Source organism: Augochlora pura, chromosome 8 (assembly GCF_028453695.1).
Source record: "Augochlora pura isolate Apur16 chromosome 8, APUR_v2.2.1, whole genome shotgun sequence".
Taxonomy (NCBI): Eukaryota; Metazoa; Arthropoda; class Insecta; order Hymenoptera; family Halictidae; genus Augochlora; species Augochlora pura.
Window position 1 is genome coordinate 2,498,736 of NC_135779.1, and position 24,265 is coordinate 2,523,000.

General features: G+C 46.2%; 1 protein-coding gene across 16 annotated transcripts in view; it reads right to left on the reverse strand.

The window, feature by feature from the left end:
- Positions 1–3,957: 3,957 nt before the first annotated feature.
- The window catches only part of Cac (calcium voltage-gated channel subunit cacophony), a 119,234-nt gene continuing 98,926 nt past the window's right edge, over positions 3,958–24,265 (reverse strand). For 6 of the 16 annotated variants that reach the window (XM_078189418.1, XM_078189413.1, XM_078189417.1 and 3 more), the window contains 12 exons: positions 21,541–21,681; positions 21,392–21,457; positions 19,879–19,970; positions 18,323–18,807; positions 17,833–17,937; positions 17,663–17,766; positions 15,719–15,775; positions 6,748–6,875; positions 6,504–6,676; positions 5,989–6,021; positions 4,422–4,908; positions 3,958–4,143 (listed from right to left, as the gene is read on the reverse strand). In XM_078189418.1, coding sequence (XP_078045544.1) covers positions 4,104–4,143; positions 4,422–4,908; positions 5,989–6,021; positions 6,504–6,676; positions 6,748–6,875; positions 15,719–15,775; positions 17,663–17,766; positions 17,833–17,937; positions 18,323–18,807; positions 19,879–19,970; positions 21,392–21,457; positions 21,541–21,681 — 1,911 coding nt within the window. In that variant the 3' untranslated portion in view covers positions 3,958–4,103. The other 10 variants (XM_078189420.1, XM_078189414.1, XM_078189421.1 and 7 more) reach the window with 9 other exon arrangements.

Genomic DNA, 24,265 nt, shown 5'->3' on the forward strand with positions numbered 1-24,265 from the left:
TCTTCACTTTAATAATCGTACAATTACAGTGGTAGTAACAACAGTAGTAGCAATGGTATTGTAATCATTAATAAAACGTTTCGGTAATCGTAGCGTTAGTAAAAGTAGTAATAATAATACTATTAGTAACAGTAATCGTAGTAATAGTAGTTGTAATTTAGTAGTAGTAGTAGCAGTAGTAGTAGTGGTAGTAGTAGTAGTAATAGTAGTAGTAATAGTAATAGTAGTAGTAGTTGTTGTAGTAGTAGTAGTAGAAGTAGCAGTAATAGTAGTAGTAGTAGTGGTAGTAGTAGTATTAGTAATAGTAGTAGTAGTAGTAGTAGTATTAGCAGTAGCAGTAGTAGTAGTAGTAGTAATAGTAGTAGCAGTAGTAGTAGTAGTTGTTGTAGAAGTAATAGTAGTAGCAGTAGTAGTAGTAGTAGTAGTAGTAGTAGTAGTAGTAGTAGTAGTAGTGGTAGTAGTGGTAGTAGTAGTAGTAGTAGTAGTAGCAGTAGTAGTTGTAGTAGTAGTAGTACAACCACTGGTGAAAAGTTTCCGATTACACACCCTTACACCAAATTGACAAAAAGTATTTGCATTTTATCATCTTAAAAACGCATTGAGAACGTAGGTGTAATCCAAATAAAGTAAAAAAAAAAACAACGCAATTTTTCATTCACTATCAAAAAGAAACCACAAAGAAAACAAAATATTGTGTGGAAAAGAGTTTCCGATCATTGAGTTATTAATATTTTGTTACATTACCACGTGTGCCCGTAAAATGTGTCCACATTTAATGCGTTGAGCCATTGACCATACTAAGTTTTCAAAATTTCCGCGACTCTCGAGGTCCACTGTACATTTATTTTCTTCGATATTGCCCGCCACATATTTTTTCACAAATACGCACAATTTTCTAACGTCCCTTCTACTCGCTGCAAGAAGACGACCGCTTTTCTTACGGTTAGATACACTGCCTGTTTCATTATACTTCGTTTTTATATCGCTTATTGTACTCTGACTACAGCCTATAATTTCTGCAACATTTCTTCGACTATTACCTCGCTCGAGAAGTTCGATTTCTCTTAACTATAAATCGTTTGAATACAACTTATTGAACGACACATTGCACTCGCCCGTCTTACTTACCCACTGACTGAAACCTTTTGTATTTCCGACGAATCAGCGGTGAAAGCGTTTCTGTACATTTTCTCAGACACGAGTTGTATTTACGTTCCCTTCTTCCGCCAGAGACACTCATAGTGCTAGTTATTCGAATCATGATCGCAAACTTTTTTCCAACGTTCGTTCTGATCGGAAACTTTTCTCCGCATAACATTTTGTTTTCTATCTCTCCGGTTTCTTTTTGATAATAAATGAAAAATTGCGGTTTCTTTGTGTTTATTTACTTTATTTAGATCCCACCTACATTCTCCATTCGTCTTACCTGCATAAAAGAAGATTTTATAACTCTAAAACGCGAATATTCTTTGTAAATTTTGTATAAGTATATACGGTCGGAAACTTTTTGCCAGGGGGTTGTCGTAGTAGTGATAGTAGTAGTAGTAATAGTAGTAGTAGCAGTAGTAGTAGTAGTATTAGTAGTAGTAATAGTAGTAGTAGTAATAGTAGTGGTAGTAGTAGTAGTAGTAGTAGTAGTAATAGTAATAGTAGTAGCAGTAGTAGTAGTATTGGTAGTAGTAGTAGTAGTAGTAGTAGTAGTAGTAGGAGTAGTAGTAGTAGTAGTAGTAGTAGTAGTAGTAGTAGTAGCAGTAGTAGTAGTAGTAGTAGTAGTAGTAGTAGTAGTTGTAGTAGTAGTAGTAGTAGTAGTAGTAATAGTATTGGTAGTAGTAGTAATAGTAGTAATAGTAACAGTAGCAGCAGCAGCGATAGTAGAGTTGTCGTTGGGTGGTTGAGTGGATGGTGTTTGTTGTAGATGTTGTTCTTGTTGTTATTGTATCCGGTGAGAATGGTAGTAATAGCTAATAACAATGGTATTAGTTAGTTGCAGTGGTGGATAGTATTAATAGTTTAGTGTAGCAGAAGTATCGATGGCGGTAGTAAGTAGTGGTAGTAAATTTTGTAGTTTAGTAATAGTAATAGTGGTAAGTAAGTGGTAGTATTTAAGTAATTTTAATTAGTAGTAGCCGTAGATTTACGTTTCCTCCCTGACATACGTTAGCGGCGGTAATAATAGTTAGATGGGAATTCGTTATTTCCTTTCTCTTCGCAGGTTGTGACAGTTTTAAACGGTAATTAGCAGCGATGGCAAAAACGTTTCCATTTTTTTTTCACTCTCTCTCGTATTTAATCGAAAGTTATGAGGTAATTTACAAGTGCTCGTGAAATGTATACTTTATTCGTCCCCCCTTCCCGAATAAGCACGTTCCCCTCTCGAGAAGACACTTTTTTTATTCTCGAGGACGCGATCAATCGGCCCTCCACGCCGTACCAGAGATCTAATCTCGTCGCGCACTTTGTTACCCGCATCGTCCGTGTCCACCGTGATCGAAACACCCCATGAACGTGCCCCATACCGACGGTCGCACGTTCTCGCCACCTCCTTTCTCGTCGGTCCGGTGTCTTGGTGTCGGTGTGCGCGCCTCTTTCTTTTCTCCTCTTTCCACGAGAAAGCAGCGGCGGAATAACGAGTACTTCTTACGATACAAGAGATACGACTTCAGTAAAAATTCCTACGTATTTAGTTCGATGTATCGTTCAACGGCTTCGAGTACCAGTTCTCTCTAGCCTACCCCCGATCCTAGCGATCGTCCTGCTACCACAGCGATTCGGGCGTCTTGTTTTCTGTCGCGAAACAAGAGAAAAGAAACATCGGTACACCGTCGCGAGAACCCTCGGGGCAGAGAGTATGCGTATCTCTCTCGTCTGTTTCGACTCTAGCCACGAAGAGAGGCGAACGACGAGCTCTCTGGCGCGAACGTTCCCTTTGCCGTTCGTCGAGGAGGCCGCGCCGCTCTTGGCCAGTCCATTGTCATCTGATCGCTCGTCGCGCGTCTCTCCTCGAGGAACGGCATGCAAAGGAATCACGAGAACACTTGTGTTTCTCCGGGCGTCCCGGCGTCGCGGGTTCTCGCAACGAGCAGAGTTCGGCACGGCCGCGGCCGTGATAAATCGGCAGGTCCGCGTGTAGAGAGATCCGAAGCGGACGCTCGACCGTATAATCGTATAAAAAGTGGATCCTCCTCGGCTCGGTCCGTCGATTAAAAAGCACACAGCGGAGGAAGCTTCGAAGTTCGAGACGAAAGAAAGATTATCGCAGTGAAAATAGGGAAAGTTATGTATATATAATATGTATATATATACGGAGCGTCCCGCGCTTCGTCGTTTCCGACGCACTTCATCGCGCGACGTCTAAGGTGGGTGTCCCCTTCTTCGGCTCGAGAGACGTTTCTTGATACCGAGACGCCGACGTGGACATCATCGTCGTTCCCGCGGCACCATTGTCTCTTCGATCGATCGTTGCTGCCTCGACGCGATGTCCGGACTCGGTTCTACGTCGCGTACGTATTCACGTGTGCGGGCGTATATTCGATTCGTATATTCTCGCGCGTTATTCGTATATATTATTATATGAGTGTATATTCTGTCTCTCAGTTGTCCCCCTGTAACGGATCATCCGATGTTGCTCTCGGTTCGGCCACGTCGGTCTCTCCTCTCACCTCAGGGAAGAACCTTCTCTCGACCTTCTAGCGTCATTCGTCTGGTCTCCCCTTTCTCCTCATCTCTTCTCCCTCTTTCTCTATCTTGTGTCTCCGGACGAACTTCCGACTGCTTGGTTCATCCTCCAGGTGTACGGAAACCCACCTATGCCCACACTCAATCTTCTATCCGTCGATCTTCTCCTCGCCGAATCGAATCGCGTACACCTTCCGATCCCCGCGGAACTGAAACTTTGCTAGACCGTCGATCGGCTCGCGATCGACACCGAACTAGTTCCCGGGCTTTCTTCCAAGCCAGTCGATCGGTATTTCACCAACTCCCGTCTGGTCGCGGGATGATCATCCTCGATGCATGCGCCTCCCTCGCTGGAAGATTCACGCGCAAACCCAAAGACGCCTGGGGGCGTCCACGTCACCGGACCACCGTCCAGGGTCCCACTTTGGCTAGCACCAGTCGTCATCGTCGCTGTCCGAGTGTCTCGACCTGGACCAACAAGTTTGTACACGGTGGAACGAGGAACAGGGGCGAAAAGTATAGTGCTAGACGAAAGAATAAGACGCTCGACTTGTTTCGTAATTCTTTCTATTTAAGTGCAAAGGACGTTCACGGCTTAAAATTCACCTGCAAACTTGCTTTGGAAATGATATGCGATACCTATAGTGTGCAAAGTGAATGTTTCCCACGCTCGAACCTAAACGACGACAAAGCCTGTGAAGCGTCTTATTCTAATGTCCAGCACTGTACAAGTACCGGTAGCTCACCTGGGTGTCCTCTGCTTAGCCTGCGGCTGGGGCTTGTACCCGTTGGGCACAGGGCTGGGCAGTAATCGGCCCCCGCGTCCCATCGCGACGGCCTGCTCGAAGCTGAGCGGACAATGGGTCGGCTGCATGCCCGGCACGTGGCCAGGCGGTGGCGGATGCATGCCCGGCGGGATGGGCACGTGTGTGGGGGACGCGTTCACCTTCGGGAAGTTGATGTTGGCCGTCTTGAGCTGCAGGGTCGAGGGCTTGTTGGGCGTCTGTGGCAGTCGGCGACGCGGCTCTCTCCTGGTCGCTAGCACCGGGTGGCTGTGCTGATGGGGATGATGCCGATGATAATGCTGGTGTGGAAGGGCGGACTGCCGGCCACCCACGGGGCTGGGACTTCTCGATCGCTGCTCCAGACTGGTCGTCCCGTACGGTCGACTGTGCACGATGTGACGAATGGGACTTGGTGTCCTGACGGGACTCGTCGTCGCGCTCCACGGACCTGATAGAACACACCGTTATCACTTGTCCACGACTGGACGCCTCGTGCGGTTCCTATTCAGCCTCTAGCGGCTATAGTATCTAGCCTAAACTGTAGTCCTACGGGTGGACGCTATGTCTGCGATAAGAAACGGGATGCCGAGCGCCATTCGACGGGAAGTTGGGGGGAGAGGGGGTCAATTAATCGCTAGCTAAGAGCGTCGAACGTCGTTGGTATCTAGTAAACTAGCTATATACCCTAATTGATCCAAGTACCAAAAGATCCTAGAGTCTCTGGGCAAGCGGTCGGGTCGACCGTCCTGGTAAGAGTGCAGGGTTTACTGTGCATTTAGGGTTTCGATCATGGGTTTCGTCATGCTGGGACGCTTCTAATCGCCGATGGGAGATCCGACAATCGGTGCACCAACGAGCCAACATGCCACTTTGCTAAAAGGATCTCGCTGGCGACGCATACGGTTTTCTTTTTTCCGCCCGAACGATCTCGGTTGTTGCAGGGGGTCGTGCACTCTCTAAAAGGGTTGCAGTGTCCTTGCTATGCTAGATCGTCTATTCTACGGGTCCTGGGATAGAAAGAGAGACAAATAGATACGCATTCGCCTACGTGTAGGTGTGCCGAGTGTGCTGGTGCGCTGTCGGAAGCCTGTGTGTGACTGTCTAACCCGTGCACGGTGGCTTTCGTACAGATCAGAAAGATTCGTAAACAAAAACAGAATAAGCGTCGTTCGACTAACTGCGGGCCTCGTCTTCATCATCGTGTACAGTTTGTCTCTGTGCGTGTGCCTGCCTGTGTACGTGTCCGCCTGTTCGCCCGTGTACGTTGCGCGCGTGACGTGTGGAGCAAACAAGTCTCTATTTTGTGTGGTCGTGTGACTGTATATATGTGTGTATGTGAGAAATGTGATGAACAAAATAATAGGAGAAAGAGAGAGATAGAGATAGAGATAGTGATAGAGAGAAAGAGAGAGAGAGAGAGAGAGAGAGAGAGAGAAAGAGTGAAAGCCAAACGATCGTAGTTAAAGTACAAGTAATAAGAAAATTGCTTCGGAACAGGGAATTCAAACGGAGTTGCCAAAGAAATTACCATCGTCGTAATAGTCGCAGTGGTCGTAATAGTCTTTGTAGGCGCATAACAGAACAAAACGAAGAAACGTATTACATCGAGTGACACAGAGCCTCTGCCTCTTGCGAGTAACACCATTTATAGCGGCATTCGTATTCCACCGAATCGCGAGCCTACGAATCTCCTTATCTGATTGCAACATTAATTTGCTCATTCGAATGGGACAGCCAATTAGAAATCGTTCAACAGAAAATAAATACAAACTGTTGTCTGAATTCTTTCGACTACTCTTTGTTTCATCTATTAACTCTGATTCTCCCACGTTAGTACGAAGATATTGATAGTCACGAACATCCGCAATATGTTGAAAAATAGAATCATGGCTCAGAGATGTAACCAATTGTATGAATGCAATCGTTTGACAGATCAGCGACCGATGATCGCCGTCGGAAAGAGATTCGCGGGTCGGACCTATTCGTAAAAGAACTTGTATCATTGCACCGTGTTCCCGTACGCCTATCATTTCTGTCTTGTACCTCGCTTCCGGGGCCGATGGTTGTAATGTGACTGCGGGTGATGGGTGTGCCGTTGCATCTCGACCAAGTTGCTGACCGTGTCGCTGAACCCCGGTCCCTCGTGGCGATAGTAAGCGTGATGATCGTTCCTCGTACGGCGCGGCGACTGCGACCCGGGCATGACCGGCGAGTGCCTACAAAAACGAAAGAAAATATCTCGTGTCAGTTTCTCTCGTTCGGACATCAGGCTGTCGTGTGACTGTACCTTAAACTGGGCGAGCGCAACGGATGCTTAGCTGGATGTGCAGGCGGATGAAGTCTCTCTGCGGCGTGGGTGAGACTCTCGAGACTACCGGCTCGCGAGTCGCTAACCACGACGTCCTGAAGCTCCATCTAAACGAACAGACTCGTCGATTAGGGTTACCGTACCGAACGGACTTAGCTGATCAGGAAATTTAAGGAGAGTCGGGGTGTTCAGAGCCGGTTCTTTGTCTTGGGTACTAACGATTTCTGCCTCGCGCACACGAATCATCTTTCTCGACTCGAGACGCCTTTTGCCTCCGGAGGCGGCCAACCTCTGCGTCCGAGGACACTTTATCTCCGCGTCCACGAACCGGTTCGGAACGATCACGGAAGAGTTTCAACCCTTTCATATAAAGATCGAACCCACGGACATTGAACTCCGTGTCGAAGCGTCGAGCTTCTCGATGGCTATTCCAGCGGTGTCTTCGACGAGGATGAAAGATTTTTCTCGATCGAATAATCGCCGGAGAGTCGCTCGGACGCGAACGTTGGCCGCAGCATCGTGCTAAGTGGGTATTCGTTTGCTCGACGAGCGACAGTAAAATATCGCGGCAATAGACGGGAATAACAATCAGCGAAAAACTGGAGCAGAGTAGACGGTATACAAGCACATGTGCGCGCGTGTTCAGAACAGGCATGCAGTTCAAAAGAGTTCCTCCTCTCGGGCATGCACATGCACTCCGCCGAGTAGTCTCGTTGTTTCGGGTTCTGGTTGGTTTTCACAGTCTGTTCGATGGGGGAAGAAGGGGCATAACAGAAGACAGGCACACAGAGAGTGCGGAGCGTTCGTTTCACGGACGGACGGGGGGGTTTTTGTTTCCTCGCTACCTTTCCAGCTCGGAGACTCGGTTGCCAGAGGTGGTTCTCGACCATTACTTACCGGGATTATTGCGGACATACATATAGAATTCACGACAAACAACGAGAGACACGGAGAACGAGGCACTCGCGACGCTGGACGGCCACGGTGACCAGCGCGCGAATGCTTCGCTCCTCTCGAGAACATTATTCTCAAGGCTGTGAAAGCAGCTAGGGACAAGGGTGGGGTTACTCTAATATACCGACGTCGAACATACTAAACGGTTAGAGATTCTCGTATGGAGGTCATGAGGTGGTGACGGGTGGTGGTTGGGTGTTCATCTAGGTGGCTCGCTAGACAAGATCGGTTCTAGAATCTCTTGTATTTACAGGTTACGATCTATCGCTCGACGATCGAGATCGACTCGATAAAATCTAATGATTCGTATAGATATATGATCATGAGATCGGATGGATTCTACGAAAGCAGAACTTCGGTTATGCGATGTCGCGCGATCTTCAATTTATCTGTTCGTACGTGAAACGTGACTGACAGAGAGTTTTAACATCGAGAGTTCGGATAATCGAGGTTCAAACCTGCCTTGGTGTACCCTACTTCTTCGAACAAAGAGAACTTTCCAAGAACTTTATCATTTAATGAAACAGCTCGAAAGTAAATGCAGTTAAAAATTGCCTTACGATGTAACGAAAATACAATAGCAGACTTAAGAAGTTAATGCAATTGTTTGTTCTTGAATGCCACACGTTGACTGCCATATCATATACATTTGGTAACAGAATTAATTATTCGTTAAACCTTAAAAAATGATTTTTACGCTAATGAATCGAGTACATCTCTTATGGTCTACGAAATGCGAGGGACTAGAAAGATTAATCGATATGATAAATCTTAACTTGACAGTTCTATTAAACAAATTATTTTGATTTTATCAAGTTTATAAGATTGTTGAGTGGGCGATTTTCATAGGTAGTACTATCTTTTTCCAAAAGTACTTTCCTCGAGTAAGCAGAGTTAACATTTCTAATTCGACCTTTAACAGCAAACGGATTATTCAGTCATGAAACAGATTATTTAGTTCTAAAACAGATTGTCCAATGATTTCGTTATTTAATAGCAACAATAACGAGTCAATCTCGATCCTATTCTATCGCGCGCGGTCCCGATGTCCCCGATCGATCGGCCGCGGTAGCGCAGTCGTGTCTCTAATGCCTCGAGCCCCGGATCTATAGATCTAAGTCTACCCTAAATGATCTAGTGGCGTGTGAGTAGTGAACAGAACAGAGCGGCCGATCGAGTAAACGCATGAACTGTGTGTATGTGGAGAACGCAAAGCTCCGTCTACCGTGGAGTGTCGTGTCCAAAAGCTAATTGTTTGATCTAAAGTGGCGTTGTCTCGCCGAGCTAGGAGAAAGATGGCATCCGTTCCGCGACGCATCATACAATCTCCGATCTAATCGGCGCGGCGCCATCGATCTAGATCTAAATGAAGCTTGTTGGCGCATTCAGACTCTAACGCGCGACTCCCGATGCCCGATCGTTACGCGTTTACCGGAACGCGCGATCTACGATCCGCGGATCTATCACTGGCGATCGACGTTCGATCGCTCAGGCTAGTCTACAGGATGTTCCATGGATCGTGGGACGATTCTTGGAGAAGATGCTGCAGACTAAACCGACGAAATGGGCCAAACAAGTCTCGATTCGTTTGAGCGATAAGTTCTAGAACTTTTGAAAATGACTTCGAGACTAGCTATATTTCTGAAATAATTTTATCCATAGATTTGCGTATTTTTGTTAATCAAGATCGCCGCGCAATGAAAACCCTTGTGACTAATTGACATTTTCCTCGTCGGTTTCGTGTACAAAATCGCCTTTTATTCTTTCGAGATCAATTTTATCTAATAGTAACACGGCCATTCGCATTATAACATATTTCATTGTAAAATAAATAAGTAAAGTATAATTTTAAAAACGATGCTGTGCCATGATCATTTTTTATAGAATCTGAATCATACGTCTCCACAAGCCTGAACGGTGATAAAGGATATATGTTGAATAATTTCGCGAATCTCAACAATCCCGAAAGGTTGTAGAATCGTGCCAGGGACCATGAAAGATCCTGTTCGTCTAATGAAACCGATCGCAGTTGGCGGTGGGGGAATTCAGTTAGAGCTATCGAAATTCTCGAGATAGGGTTGTTAATTGAATTGAATCGAGCCAAGAGACCTTGTGATAACGGATCGAGGAGCGAGGTGCGTAGGTATTCTGGTGTTGATAATACGAGGGTGGTCGGTGAGCATGATGATGATGGTGAACGTGATGGTGATGGTGGTGGTGGTGGTGATGGTCATAGTATAGATCTTTGTCGGTATCGTAGTATTGGTCGTGATGGTGATGGTGGTAGTAGTAGTTTTGATCCTGCTGGGAGGGCACCTCAGCCAGCAATGGCTCTAGCTCGGGGGCGCGATCCTCGTCATTAACTACGGGTACAACCCCAGACCCACCCCCTCCCTGGCTACTCTCTCCGCTGCTGCCTAGTATATCGTACTGGTGGGACATCTTCCAGTTCACCTTTTTATTTCTGAAATCAAAACGCAGGCCAGATTAGCATGGTCTTCCTCCCATCGGGCTTCTCCGCTCGCCACCACCTTCCACTTCCGTCGCGGAGATTTCATGACACGCTCGTCCCCCCTTTCTCGCGAGATAACAACGACGACTCTACTCGAATCGATAAAATCGACTCGCAATGGAGATCTTTAATAATTGGTTGTTTAGCACGTATGTTCTATTCTTTGAAGTTCGAATAAAATTCGATTTATTTGAGATCACAGACACTCGCGCATTAAAGTGTAATGCAGGCAAACAACAACGACAGATTATTTACATTCTGCTTTTAAAATATTTCATTATTTTAAGAATGACTTAAGTCCGTTTTATTTACGATCCCCGATGAGTTTCAGAAAGAACAAGATTATATTCCTCCTTGTTTCAAAATGGTGCGCATATTATATATTTTTCTAAATAGAATGAAAATCGATACGATGACTTGCTTCCTCGCTAATTCTGCAACAAAATCCATGACGTGGATCGCGGATAACCGCCACGTGGCAACGGTTAGCCCGCGGAGGGACGAGCGTTTCTAAAAATAAAGAGATACCTGTGCTCGGCGGCTGCATGGACCCCGAGGGTCCCATCGTCTTCCTCTCGGAGCTCCCTGCGTTGATCTAGCTTCCTATCCGGCGTCGGCCGTACCACCGGCTCGAGGCTGTTCGCCCTACTTCCGGTCCCGTGACTATTTCCGGTGTGATTCACCGCCGTCACGTCCAGTATGCAGTTGAGGAAGGCCGATTGCTAAAGTCGAACGTGCGAAACCACACCGGCTATCAGAGCTGATCGACAGTGGTCTGTCGTTTTATTTTTGTTGTTGTTTTACTATGTTTTTTTTTTGTTTGCTTTGTTCCGGATTATATATTGTTTGGTTTTTTTTTTCGACAGTACATTATTGTTCGCTACTTGGCATTGGTTTCCGTATCCGGTCGATCGACGTTCCGACGATCGCTCGATCCAGCGAACCAATCCATGCTTATTCGGTATGAACGGGGAGTATCGTACAGGCACATACAGGCTTTTTCCTCGTCTCTTTCGCCTTCGTTTCCTTCGTTGCGCGGGCCAGTTTCGTATATCGGAGGTAGACGCGCGACATCGTTTCCAAGAGCGAAACGGGGCGTGACGGTATTAGAGAAGAGACGTCTTCGTCTCGCGGTTAATTTTCTCGGACGAAGTCAAGAAAAAAAAATATTAGGCCATGCCATAGGAACAGAGTAAAAAGTAGAGAAAGAGTAAATTGGTATCGTGACGGTGCGCTTGAAAGTGTCGGCTAAGAAAGCTCCACGACCAGGCACGCATCATGAGAATTTGTTGTGTCTGTGTGCGGATACATGTACAGAGAAGAGAACAGAGAGACAAAATCGTGATGCGAATCGTTTTTTTCTTTTTTTTTTCATCGTACGTTATAGATCGATTTTCTTTTGTGCTCGTCGTCGCGGTTGACCGTACTCCGGCAAAGCCTGTATATGTATGTCAAAGGGAGCTGTACCTTACGTACAAGCACCTTGGGATTTTCTATTATTCGGTTATTGTCCGTGTATATATAGATTAATATACATATATACATATATATATATATATATATATATATATATATATATATATATATAATAATAGTAATAATAATAGTAATAATACGAGCGAGCGGTACAGGTACGGTATGCAATCGGAAACACTTATTCGCGAGGCACGTTTCGCGCCACTGTTGGGAGTATGCAAACGTTAGTAAGCATGCAACACTTATACATTGTCCGCGAATCGACCACGTTCCTCTATCTGGTTAGCAAAATTCCCCGGAATCACCCTTTAAATTCAACAGCTTCCCCGAATGATTTTCATTTAGCATCGTTGAAAGAGAAACGTCGACGATCAGCGCACGATCCGTTCTAAAGGTATCAATACACATATGCGAACAAACCCTGGACAAACATAGTAGTACACAAGCCAATCAGAACGAACAAACGTGACGGGTCTGGGGAGAGCTACACAGGGGAGCTAAGAGTTCGGTATATATGATATATACAATCGTGTGTTGCATACATCGTACACAAAAAGTCACTTGCGCTCGAGAAACGAGGAGTTGCTGGGGTCATTTGTAGCAACTCTGTCCTCAGCGAAATTGCAATCCGCGGCTTTGTTTGCGAGTTGTTAACGAAAAACGCTGGCAAGTGAGACGCGAGATCAGCTGGCGCGTGGCGGACGAACCAATGAGCGGAACTGGGCGTTGACCGCTCATTGGAACGGCCGCCTCGCTGCAGTCGACCTCGCCTCTTATTGGTCAGTGTTCTTTTGTTAATAACTCGTAAACGGAGCCGCGGATCGCATTCGAGCTAAGGAAAAAGTTACTTTAAATCGCCTCAGGAACCTCTCGTTCCAGACTGCGAGAGATTTTTCGGACGCCCTAGTGTATTTATATATCGTATATACACACACATAAACGGCCACAAGTGTACGTTTCTCAATTAGTATTCTGGGCATGCCTATGCACGCCATGGCATTACTGGCTATGATTCATCTACGGTCAACTGTATACTCGCAACTCTGAATACTCTGAATACCAACAAATCTGCGAAAAGCGTTCTGCAACACTTCCGCGCTACTTCCGCACTGTCCTCGCTATTTTCTCGCGCGTTGATGGCAAACATTTAGTACAAACAACATTACCGATCTTCTAAAAAAGACCGCCACTCTTGTAACGCTTCTCAGTGAATTGTTGAAGGATCTGAATAAACTTTTAATCTCGTTGTTTTATTAATTCTGTTCTACTGCTGGAAATTAAATCGAAAATTCGAACTGCTTCGATGCACAGTGAATTTATTTATAGGTTTCGAGGTTCGCTTAACAAGATATCAATTGACTGTTTTTATAGACGCGCTTCGATATCGAATCTTTTAATTGCGAGCTAAGCTCGGACAGCGCGGCGCTACAGGATGCTTCAAGTCCGAGAAAAGCTTCCGGCGGAAGTCGATTCTCCGCTTGATCCGCGTCGAGAAGAACGATCACGTTCCGGATCGAGCCGCCTCTGTGCTCGACGAAGCCCCGACGAGCAAGCGCTGGATCGTCCGCGGATCGATCCTAGTCGACGCGAGAAACATTTGGTTGTTCACAGCATTGGTTTTGCTTCGAGAATAAATAGTTATATTCCTGGTCGGCCGCGCTCGTGAAAATCCGAGCGGCTACACGTGGTTTCGGTGTTTCAAGTGTTTGATTGTTTTGCGTGTCCGCTGAGAAACCGGGTGTCGATCGTGTAGAAATTGTGGAAAGAAAACTGTGTCTGTATAATAGAAGCGATCGTGTTCAAAGAGAGAAAGAGAGAGAGAGAGAAAGACAGACAGAGAAGGATAGAGAAAGACAGAGACAGAGAGCTATGTGTAAGATAGCCAAGGCAAAACCTGTCTACTGAAAGACGGTGTACTAGTCTAGCCTCGAAAATCGTCTATAGCCTCGTTTCTAATCTACGTGGCGATTGCGGGCGAGCCTTTAAAGGGTGTAACGAGCACAGAGCGAAAGAGAGACAGTGAGAGAGAACGAAAAAGAGAGACTACAGGAGGAATGGAGGGAAAGAAATAAAGACAACTATTAAAGAACGTCGATCGAAATCTAGCTCGAGGAACGCGCGTCTTTGGAGAGTCGAACGTTCCTCGACTACTTCTACGTTGGTGAGAGCTCTTATCGAGCGGGGAAACGAAGTGGGGAGAAGGCGGAGAGAACTCGTAAGAAAGAACAGCGAGAGAATGGCGAAACGGTTGCAGCGGAACTCGTTTCGGTGATAAAAACGTTGCTCCGTGGCGAGACCGGGATCGACAGAGAGATTTTGGACTATGATGCTCGATCTAAGATCGACTATGCTCGGGCACTATTCTATTCTAAAGATTAAAGAGAGACAGAGCTAAAGATAGACAGGTGAAGACGGGCTCGGTCTAAATAGTCAAACGAGAAGTTCGCTAAGAAACGGCTAAACCGTGACACTAATTAACACGGAGGAGCGACACTCGAGGCAAAAGGCGGGCTACGTTCGAGGATCGGTGTTCTCCGGTGTCGATCTCCGAGCTAGATCGTTCTACGAGGTTCGATGTTGCTAGGTAACTTACTTGCACGCAGCTAGATCGTGTTCTCGGGGACAAAGAGCCGGTCCACGTGGGCGATGCCACGTGCGAACCACGCCCACGCGACACCGACACGACCACTAAAATGTTCCCGACGCGTTCCCGGCGTTCCGTGTCATTATTTTACACCGTGGATCATCTACGAGTGGATCTCGAATCGTCGAGATCGATCCTGAATCAGCGGGAAACACGGAAAACCGGGCCCGCTCGGCTCAACTAGTAGTTCAAGTATATTAATCCTAGACTAATTGCTTATTATCTGAAGAGGAAAACGTGCTGTTAGAGAAAGGAGGTTCATTGTAGGGGGAGACTAAAAAAAGTTTCTAAGAGCTCTATGTGTCGTGTGAATCCGACGGATGCTCTAGTTAAAGTACTTTCTGTAATACGTTAAGTGCCTAAGGAAAGAAGAAAAAAGTTCGAGCGTGTGTGACTGTGTATGGGTGACTGGCGACTCCTTCTCGCGGACGCAACCGTGGCCGTCGTTCCGTTATCTTGTCCTCTTTCTTCCCTCGAATCACGGATCGATCGAGTACCGGTGGTTGCGTCCGACGACGATGGATCTTGTTAACCGGGCACGACGAGATAATTGGTAGCTCTGTTTTTTTATTACAAATTCCTGTGAAATTTGGAATTATTATACACTGTTTATGGAACGATTGCCGATCGTTTATTGGATATCCAATTTTTATTTGATACAGCATCGTGGGATGAATCTTGATCGGTTACGCGCCGCCCGGTTAACGGGTCAAAGTGGTGAGAGAAGGTGAGAAACGAATAGATACATGTCTACGATGCGAGAGGTAAACGTAAGACCAAAGAAGATGTTTTCGTGTGAACAGTGTCCGTGGATCGGTGTGCGTCGTGTGTCGATGCATAGTCAAAAAAGAATGTACAAGACCGGAGTAAAATAGTACGGGGCAGAGATACAACCGCCGGTTTCTAGTTGCTCGAGATTGTAATAATAATATAATCTACGATACGGAATTATGTACAGAGAGTCGGTCGATCGGGCGGATCGGCCGGTCTAAATACATTTCACGCGATTATGTACAGAAACGTGATCGATGAGATAGGCTTCTGTGTCTCTGCGCGAGTTAGCGATCGAGTTAATTATCAGTGAAATTAAAGTGAGAACGGTCTTATGTACAAGGAGTGTCCGATCGATCGCAGCGTGGCCTTGTAACAAGTATGTTTTCGATCGATGCCGTTGCGGTATCGGTTCTTAAATAGGACAATGATCCTGCGCGGCGATCGGTTGGCCCTCGGAGCGAGTTAAAAAACGTGTGTGAGAAAGAAAAAATATGGGTGAGACTTGTGGAAAGAAAAAACAAAACAATAAGACGAGAAAGGAAAACGTGTGTATAAGATGATAATAAGTAAGAGAAAAGTTTAAGTACTACCGCCTGGGCTGCAGGACTTTGCCCAGCATTATCGTTATCGATAAGATCGTTATCGTTCTGGAAAACAAAGAGAAAAGACACAAAGAGATGATTGAGAGCTGCGTGAACATCCTCTTGTCTGGGTATAACAATTACATAAACCTAGTCTGTAGTCAATATTAATAATCAATAAATAAGAAATCATAAGAGTTAAATGTAACGATAATAATAATAATAATAATCGTATTTAAATTACTCCTACACTAATGTCACAATAATGATAACAATGACAGTAACAATAAACAGTGAACGTAATCTCTATATCTGAATTAAAAATTGACAAGGTCCAAACTCACTCAGATTTGAGGCTTAAAACTCAAACTGTTATAATAATAATAATAATAATATATATATACTGACTTTCTATGACTCTTTAGTGGGTAAACACGTAAATTCAATTCAATACACAGATTCTCCTCTAATGATCTAATATCGTAAACTCATTCAAAGTAACCATGTATCGTCCTAAGTCGCTAGAGAATAGTGGTTTGTAACTCGCGTCGATCTATCGTCTGCTACGTAATCGAGTTCTCTTCGAGAAAAAAAATTCTCCGTCAACAAAATTTTCTCCGGTTCTCCTCTCTCCTGAGAGAGAAGAGAGTGGGAGAGGGGTGGAGGGCAAGAGCAGACGATGTATCGACCGAAAAAAAAACACAATCTACGTCGACCTGTTCACCGGGGAGAACGAAATTGCTGTTCGTCGTCGAGGCTGGATCCGTTATCGCGTTTCGATCTTTTTCTATTTTTTTTGGAATGTCCCAAGGGGACGAAACGAATTCGCTACGAATCGAGAGGAGCGAGCCGATACCGGTGTACAGATCGATCAGTTGCACCAAATCTGCATCGTGACGTTCAAAGGAGGGGTGACACATCGAACTGCTTTTCTACACATATTGAGTCTGGCTAATTCGACAGAGATTTCTCTTCCTCCGTTCGAAACTGCACCGAATATCTAATCACGAGATCGGTCGGACGCGGCTCGTTCTACCGACGACACGTTCGATCTATCGGATCGATGTCGATCCGACGTGGCGAGAACCGATCGTTGGGAGAACGGTCGCGACCTCGATGTTCTCTGTATTCGTTCGAGTACATCCGCGAAAATTCTCGGCACTACTGAGCACACAGTCAAATACAGCGTCAGAACGTTTTGGGACTCGGGAGAGTAGCTTAGAATCGCTGGACCTAGTATTACGTTGTATTAATAATATAGTATGTTATATGATATTATATACTAGTATATTATATTATTATATTCCTAATATTATATTGGGACCTAGTATCGGATCATCTAAAATATTTTGCGGTTTTTACGATGATAAAAGACGATCTCCATTTTGCTAGACAGGCCTTCGCCATCTCTCGTTTAAATGGAAGATTCCTCTTTTGGAAAAGCTTCGTTTGCTCAATCGCAGTTGTCAAGATGACTCAAAGCAGACGTGAGAAACCGTAAAATACTTCGGTCGAGCCAAAAATGTTATTCAAAGGTATGGCATCGATGGCGATCGAATGAAGGATTCGAAGACCATCGCTGGTCCGCGATGCTAAGCTTGGGGTAGTCAAGAAGCTACTCTGGAGTAGTTGGAGATGTTCTATTCGAGACGTGAGTTTCACATCGGCCATGTGAAATCCTATCACGAAGTAAGCGAACGACAAACATCCATTCGAACTCTGCCCTCGGCTGGCTCCCACGAGCCTCGTTCGCTCGATCGATCGTTTAAGCGACGATCCTCGGCGAGGATCTCCGTGAACAGAATATCGGAACCAGCGAGAAGTTGGAATCGAGAAACGAGTCGTGGGAGCGCAGGAGGTACCGCTCGTCTGAATAAGGGACATATCGCTAAGGTCTTCACGTTTCGTACGACTCGAGACACACCCGGAAATAATAGCTGTCGGGACACTCACCTGTCCGGTCGATTCTATCTGACCAAACCTGGTCGTCCTCCAACTTTCGAGTATCAGAAGGCAGACGTATATCTTACCAACGGTCAGCTTGTCTCTGCCTAATTCTGGAAAACGGATCTGTCGTTAGAGCAGCTCTTAATTCGATCGAATGGCGATCCAAGAAATCGTACCTTCATTCCTAGGTATCAAAAGGTCCAATATCTTTTTCGCCTGCAGTGGCCAGATACTTCTGATCGTGTCCCTTAACTCCTCGTTCGCTTGATTCATCTCGTCGGCTGGAAAACAATGTACTCGTCAATGTACTGTTCAAAACGTTCATTGCCACGTTACGATCTCAACGAGTCCTACAGCTTCGAAGTTGTTTAGCTAACCCTTTGCTGTACGTTAATCAGCACCTATTTATCCGTAATATTTTTAATAAAAGGACCAGACAATTTTTGTTCCTTTTATTGTCTTTATGTGCTTTTCTTTCTAAGCTTCGATAACAGAAGAATTAATTTTTATTTCGATGTAGAAGAAATTAATAACATTAATATTGATTAGATCTTGCATGGAATATGTATCGACTGTAGCCTGACTCGTTATTATAGTACAAGGGGTTAAAGGGTGCTGGAACACTGTCATGACCGCACTGTACATTCATAAATTGTTCAAGCCTACCGCGTCTCATCTTGATGCTGAGATTCTCGCGGATCAGCGCGAACAGCGTCGTAGTAAACTTGACCTTCCCGTCGTCGTCCACCGGCATGTTCATTCTGATCAGCTTCTTGTAAGCGAGCCGGTTCGGGCACTTGTTACCAAACCCCAACGGCGGATCCATATTCTTCAGCATGTCGTACATCTCGGTGTAATGGATCCGGCCGGTCGCGCTCGGATCGTACTCTGCCCAGATCCTGACGAACTCGTCGAGGTGATGCGCGCCGAGGATCGACGAGTCCCTGGTCAGGTAGTCGAAGTTGTCCATGATGACGGCAACGAACAGATTCAGCATCAGGAACGAACAGAAGAAGATGAACGAGACGAAGTAGGCGTACGCGATGTTCGAGCCGCAGCCGCCCGGCTCCTGTTTCCCCGCCTTCACGTCGCATGGCCGACCTTTGATGCACGACAGCATGATGTTCGGCCAGGCCTCGCCGGTAGCGCACCTGGTAGGATCATTCGATTATTTCTCCGCTCCAATTTTTCCTTAACAGCACACTCAATCTTTCCCATTCTTTCTCTCGTTCATTCTTCCACGCAGACAATCCCCGAATTCGTCCAAACGAATCGGCTACAGATACTCGGCGCGTCCGGCGATTTCAAAAATCTGTTCTTCCTTTTATCTCTACTTGCATCAGCGTTGACAATTAACACATTATTTACCGACGATGACTTTGCGATATTCGAAAGTCTGCATTTTAAAGATAAAATCGGTGCGCCAACGTTGCGTTTAGATTTCTCTTCGTATAATAATTCAAGATTCTATTTATAGACTTCCGGTAGACATAGTGCAAAGCACTTTTTCGCACACTCTTGAAAAAGAATTTCAAGCATCGATTATGTCATTTGATGATCCTAAAGTTTGGACGGACAAATCATTGGAAATCGCCGACGTACCTCATGCATATTTCTGAACGGAAAGCACGACAGCTAGAGCTTCTATGAAATACTTTCGCGGTTTATATACCACTACGAGCGGCTCGTTACAATTTCGAGCGTAAAACGGAAACGTAATAAGGAGCCTGGAATAACGAGCGTTGTTCCATCGATCGAACAACCGGCGACCGAAATCAGCCTCGTTGGTGCATCATGCAGGGAGGCCGATTCCCGGCATTGACCCGAGTGCAGAAACATCGAAAGCGATTTAATTACTGGCTGAGAGGCAAGGCTCGACCGTTATTCTACTCGCTGCTAAATTACTCTACTGCGTGTGTCTGGTGAGGCGTAGCTTAGCCCGTTCGCCGTTCGTGTAACCACGATCCCGTGGATCGGCTCCTTCTTTTCCGCATGGAATCGCGGATAGTACGCGATGTCGCGAGTGCTTTTGTTGCGGCGAAGCTGTGCTATATATATATATTCGTTCGATTCCGCGTCGTTTTGCGCAATAAACTATAGGCTCGTCAGGTGGCGCGGAACAATAGAGAGAGAATTGTGAAAGTGAACGTCTAAAACAGAGCGCGCGGCACGCGGTTCTTGCGATCGTAGCTGGCCGATAGAGCGTGTTTGTTGTTACTTACCGAAAAAGCAACATCAGACCTTGAATGAAGCTTTGGAAATTGTTGTGCTTGGTTATAGAAGTCTCGGGGTCCAGCGCGATGTTACCGAATACCTGAGGGACCGAGAAAAACAGAAAAAATGGCCGCGCGGCCACAGGGCACGCACCGCATTAGCAAATGATCCCATCAATCTGGACGCGATCGGTTAAATTAGGAGAATCGGTCCGCGCGGAGCTCGCGACGCTTCCGGTCACCGCGTGATCCGCGACAATCGCGTCTCACTTGTGATTCATTATCGTTCATTGCGGATTACCAACCGGCGTGTACGCGTTTTGTGATAGTGTCTGTCGGTCTACCCTCTAAGAAGATACGCATACACACATTAAATTACGATCTACCAACTGTTTCCTTACTCTTTCGACTGTAATCAACTCGCGGCTTCCTCGAGAGAATCCGTCGACCTTCGATCTCTGTGTCTGATTTAACCCCTTGTGCGACGACTTTTTTCACAGCCACGCGGATTATCGTTCGTTTGTTACTTATACGTTCCTCGCTCTTCGACGTTTAAATATTAAAGTTAGGCAGGTAAAATTTCATTTCGATCTAAGAGACGCGGATAGCGTATATATTTAGTAAATTATGTACCGAATTTTCGCAAAGTGTTAGCTTGTAATAGGGCAAGGGGTTAAAAGATTGCTCAACGCAAGGCAAAGACGTCGGGATCGCGGTTCTCTCGAGTACACCGTAATCAGCAACTCCAGCAATCTAGGGCAAGCATCTCTATGGAACAACTGTCTATGGGGACGTCTAATCTGCAGGGTTCAATCGCAACAGACTGACACGTCGAGCAGCTTATACTCTCGATTAAACCTCATGCCAGCAGCCCAAAATTCTCTACGAAAACCGCCGATCGATCGCGTCAGTCTCTCGGTTTCGTTATTCTGTTTTTCTTTTTCTCCTACGCTCTCTCTCTCTCCCCCTCTATCGAATCAACGAAACCGTTCAAGATTCACGCGATCGCAGCGGTCCCCCCGATTCGTCAACGAGTCGTTATCGCTTTACCCGGACGTGTATCATTGCGTTCAGCTGCTCGACTCACCGAAAAAGCAACATAAGACCAGCGAAGAAGGACTGAAAGTTGTTGTGATCATCGATCGCTGTTCCTGGATCGTTCGATATATTGCCGAAGACCTGACAACGGAATTTCAGATCGGTCACTGGGGTTCGCATCGCCTGCGATCTCTCGCGCCTGTTCGTTCCACACTGTTTCGGTGGTTACTACCGATACTTTCTTATGGTTTATCATCGACGCCCGTTCGGTTTCCCTGTTTGCTTTATCAATCTGGATCGCGCGAACGGGGATCACGGGATCCCAGGAGAAGCAGAGAGACCCGTCCGAGGTCTTCTCGTTTCGAACGATCGGAGAAATTGTGCCGGTCGTCTCTGCTTCTCCTGGGCGCCCGTAGCTCGCCCGGTTGGGTTTCTCGGGAATTTTCGTCGTCCTTTCGTTGGGGCCCGATGGAGCGATACGTACCTGCATACCGATGATCGCGTAGATGAAGAACAGCATCGCGATGAGGAGACAAACGTAAGGCAGAGCCTGGAAAAATAAAGCAAAGTTCGATCGGGAGGTTCGGCCGGGCGGGTTTTCCCGTCGCGTGTGAACAGACTTGGTTAGCTTACTTTAAAGGATTGTACAAAGGTCCAGAGTAAAATTCGTATCGTGTAGCCCTGCCTGAGTAGTTTGATCAGCCTGGCAGCACGAAACAGCCTCAGGAAGCCGACGTTGATGAAGTTCTCCTGCAGGGGGCAGAGGAAATTGCACTTAACTCCCAACAAATGCCGGGTCCTTATCGCGATCAGGATCGGGCTCCGTGCGTGCAACGCGATCGGCTTCGGCAACGGTTTGCCCCAGGATTCGATCGGATCTGGGACACGCCTCGAAATCCTTTCGGTACACGTACGAAGCTACGGGAAAACACTTGCGGACCTCCATGGACTTATTCGTCCATCGGAAACTTCGGCCGAGTCTGGCCGATTTTTTGAAATATTTCATAGCATTGCATTCTCACGTAACTACGCGGTCAGGTATATCGATTCGAAGGTCGTTCTTTCAACCCATTTGCTGGAATTTGTCCTTATTTTGCTTTTTAGCTGTTTTTGTGCCGCGGGTTAATACCGCATCCATATGCATTAGGCTTTTGTCTCGTGTTGGTTTGTGTACGCGCGAATGATGTTGAGACACTTGCGTGCGGGTCGCCGCGTACGTTCCGTCCGCAAATAATACGTTTTTCAAGTGGACAGGTATTTTTATAAAGCTTGAGAAAGTTTAGAGTGTGTAGAATACGGTTATCGTGGAGAAATCACGCTTGAGAGCGAAGAAACCACGCCCATTGCGGAGAAACGCCCCAGAGCAAAGGAGCCACGCCTTATGGGCCAAAACCCCGCCTATTCAGAATTCGTCCCGCCTTGGGGGCAATGCTTGACTAATTTCGTAGAAAATTATCATAATCCTACAAATGAAATTTTATTTTTGGTTTTAAACCATAAAGAAAATACCCTACGCGCTTTTAATTTTATCCGCGAGAACGTTTGCCAAATTACGTGGTATTCGCGGATGGAAATTACACCGGCGACCCGATGCACTCGTCGTGTCGAGTGTTTATGCAATGTATGAATATCTCCTGTGTCCTGTTTGAGAAATCCGTCCTGCGAGTATCCCATCTTTCTTTCTCTCACACACGTTCTCTCTCACTCTCTCTCTCGCTCTCTATCTATCTCTTTCTCTCTCTCCCTTTCTCTCATGTCGGATGTCGAAGCGCGTGGTCCCGAAGTATTTCTCATTTTCTCGAGATTAGAAGTAAAACCGGCGCACTTACGTCTGCGGTTGCGAAAGATGAGCGACATTTATACCTTTTTTTCGCCTAGATGGCCGCCACTGGGCACACTCGAAAACCGCTCCTATCACAAGAAAACAACGAGAATGGCAGAATTATTGGGATCGATCGTTCTCGGTCTCGTTAACACCGACATTATATCTTTAAATATACGAAACAACAGAGCGGTAAATCAAACTAGCGGCATATTTGTATGGAGAACGTACTATCAAACTGAAGCGGCCCCGACTGATACTGCGCCGGACTGCGGTCTCCCGAAAGAAACAATGGCGCGCAGTCCCGGGCGTTTACACGCGAAGCTTCACAGGGTTTACAGTACCGTGGATAATGCGCAGGAGATGTACAATAAACTCGATTTACTCGGCTGCTCACTGAGCCCGCTTTCTTCATCGCTTACCATCGTCTCCCTCCTTCAGAAAGCGAGTCAGCCAGCAACGGTTCTTCTCTTTGTTTCTATAGATCTCTGTGTACTCTATGCCTGTGCCCGCTGACGGTTCAACAACCTACTGGGGTAGAGTGCAAGCAGTTCAAAGGGGGTAGAAGAAACTCGGATCGGCGACGGTCTCTTCGATGCGGCTTCAAACTTCAACGCTATCCGACACTTGTTACTGGAACTCTCAATTACTTGTGGGTGTAGAATACCGTGTGTGTATAGAATACCGTGTGTGTGTAGAATACCGTGTCTCTGTGTACGTGTGTGTCGAGACACGTGTGGCGTGTGCGAATACGTAAGTACGACAGCTTATACTTCGGGTCTTAAACAGATACTTCTACTGCGGAGGAGTCAAGAATTACTTGATGGGTAGTGCGCTCTCTGCAGTTACGCCGTTCGTTCGAACAGTTCAATCTTTACTGTACCAGGCGAGAGTCGCGACATTCGACGGGGAACACGTTTCTAACCGTTCGAGTGCCACGGGTCTTTGCTGTTTTCCCGGCGAAAAGCGCCAAGCGGCGCGACAGCGCTTTTCTTATTCTCCGATTAAAAATGCTAAGGAGCTTTATTGCGCTGTTTTCTTTATACATTTTAATATTTGCATCTAGATGTTCGACTGAAATTAAAATTTTTTCTGTTACCAGCTGTGTCTCATTCTTTAACTTCAATCTAAAATGAAATGGTAACGGTAAAGTCGCGCATCGACGGAAACCTAGTGGTGTCGCGGTTATCGGCTTCGCAGCTTAGAGCGCTGGCACTGTTCGAGCGACACGGAAAAAGCGCAAAATCGCTCCTTGGCACTCAAACGGCTAACGGATTTTAGCGAGTCCGTATGTCGTCCCGAACCACGTGTCGTTTCGGCGGACTGTCGTTCACAGGTAATAATCCCGAGAACGTATTCCCATTCGAGCGTCCGACTCCGCCGTATGTTACGTGTACGTTGGCGGACACTCTGTGATGATCGTATACTGTGCAAATGTGACAATGTACAGTGTGGGTGTGTAGCGTATGAATGCAGCATAAAGCTACGTATAGATACATAAGACTGTATGGGTTCGCATTAAGATTCTTCGTTTAC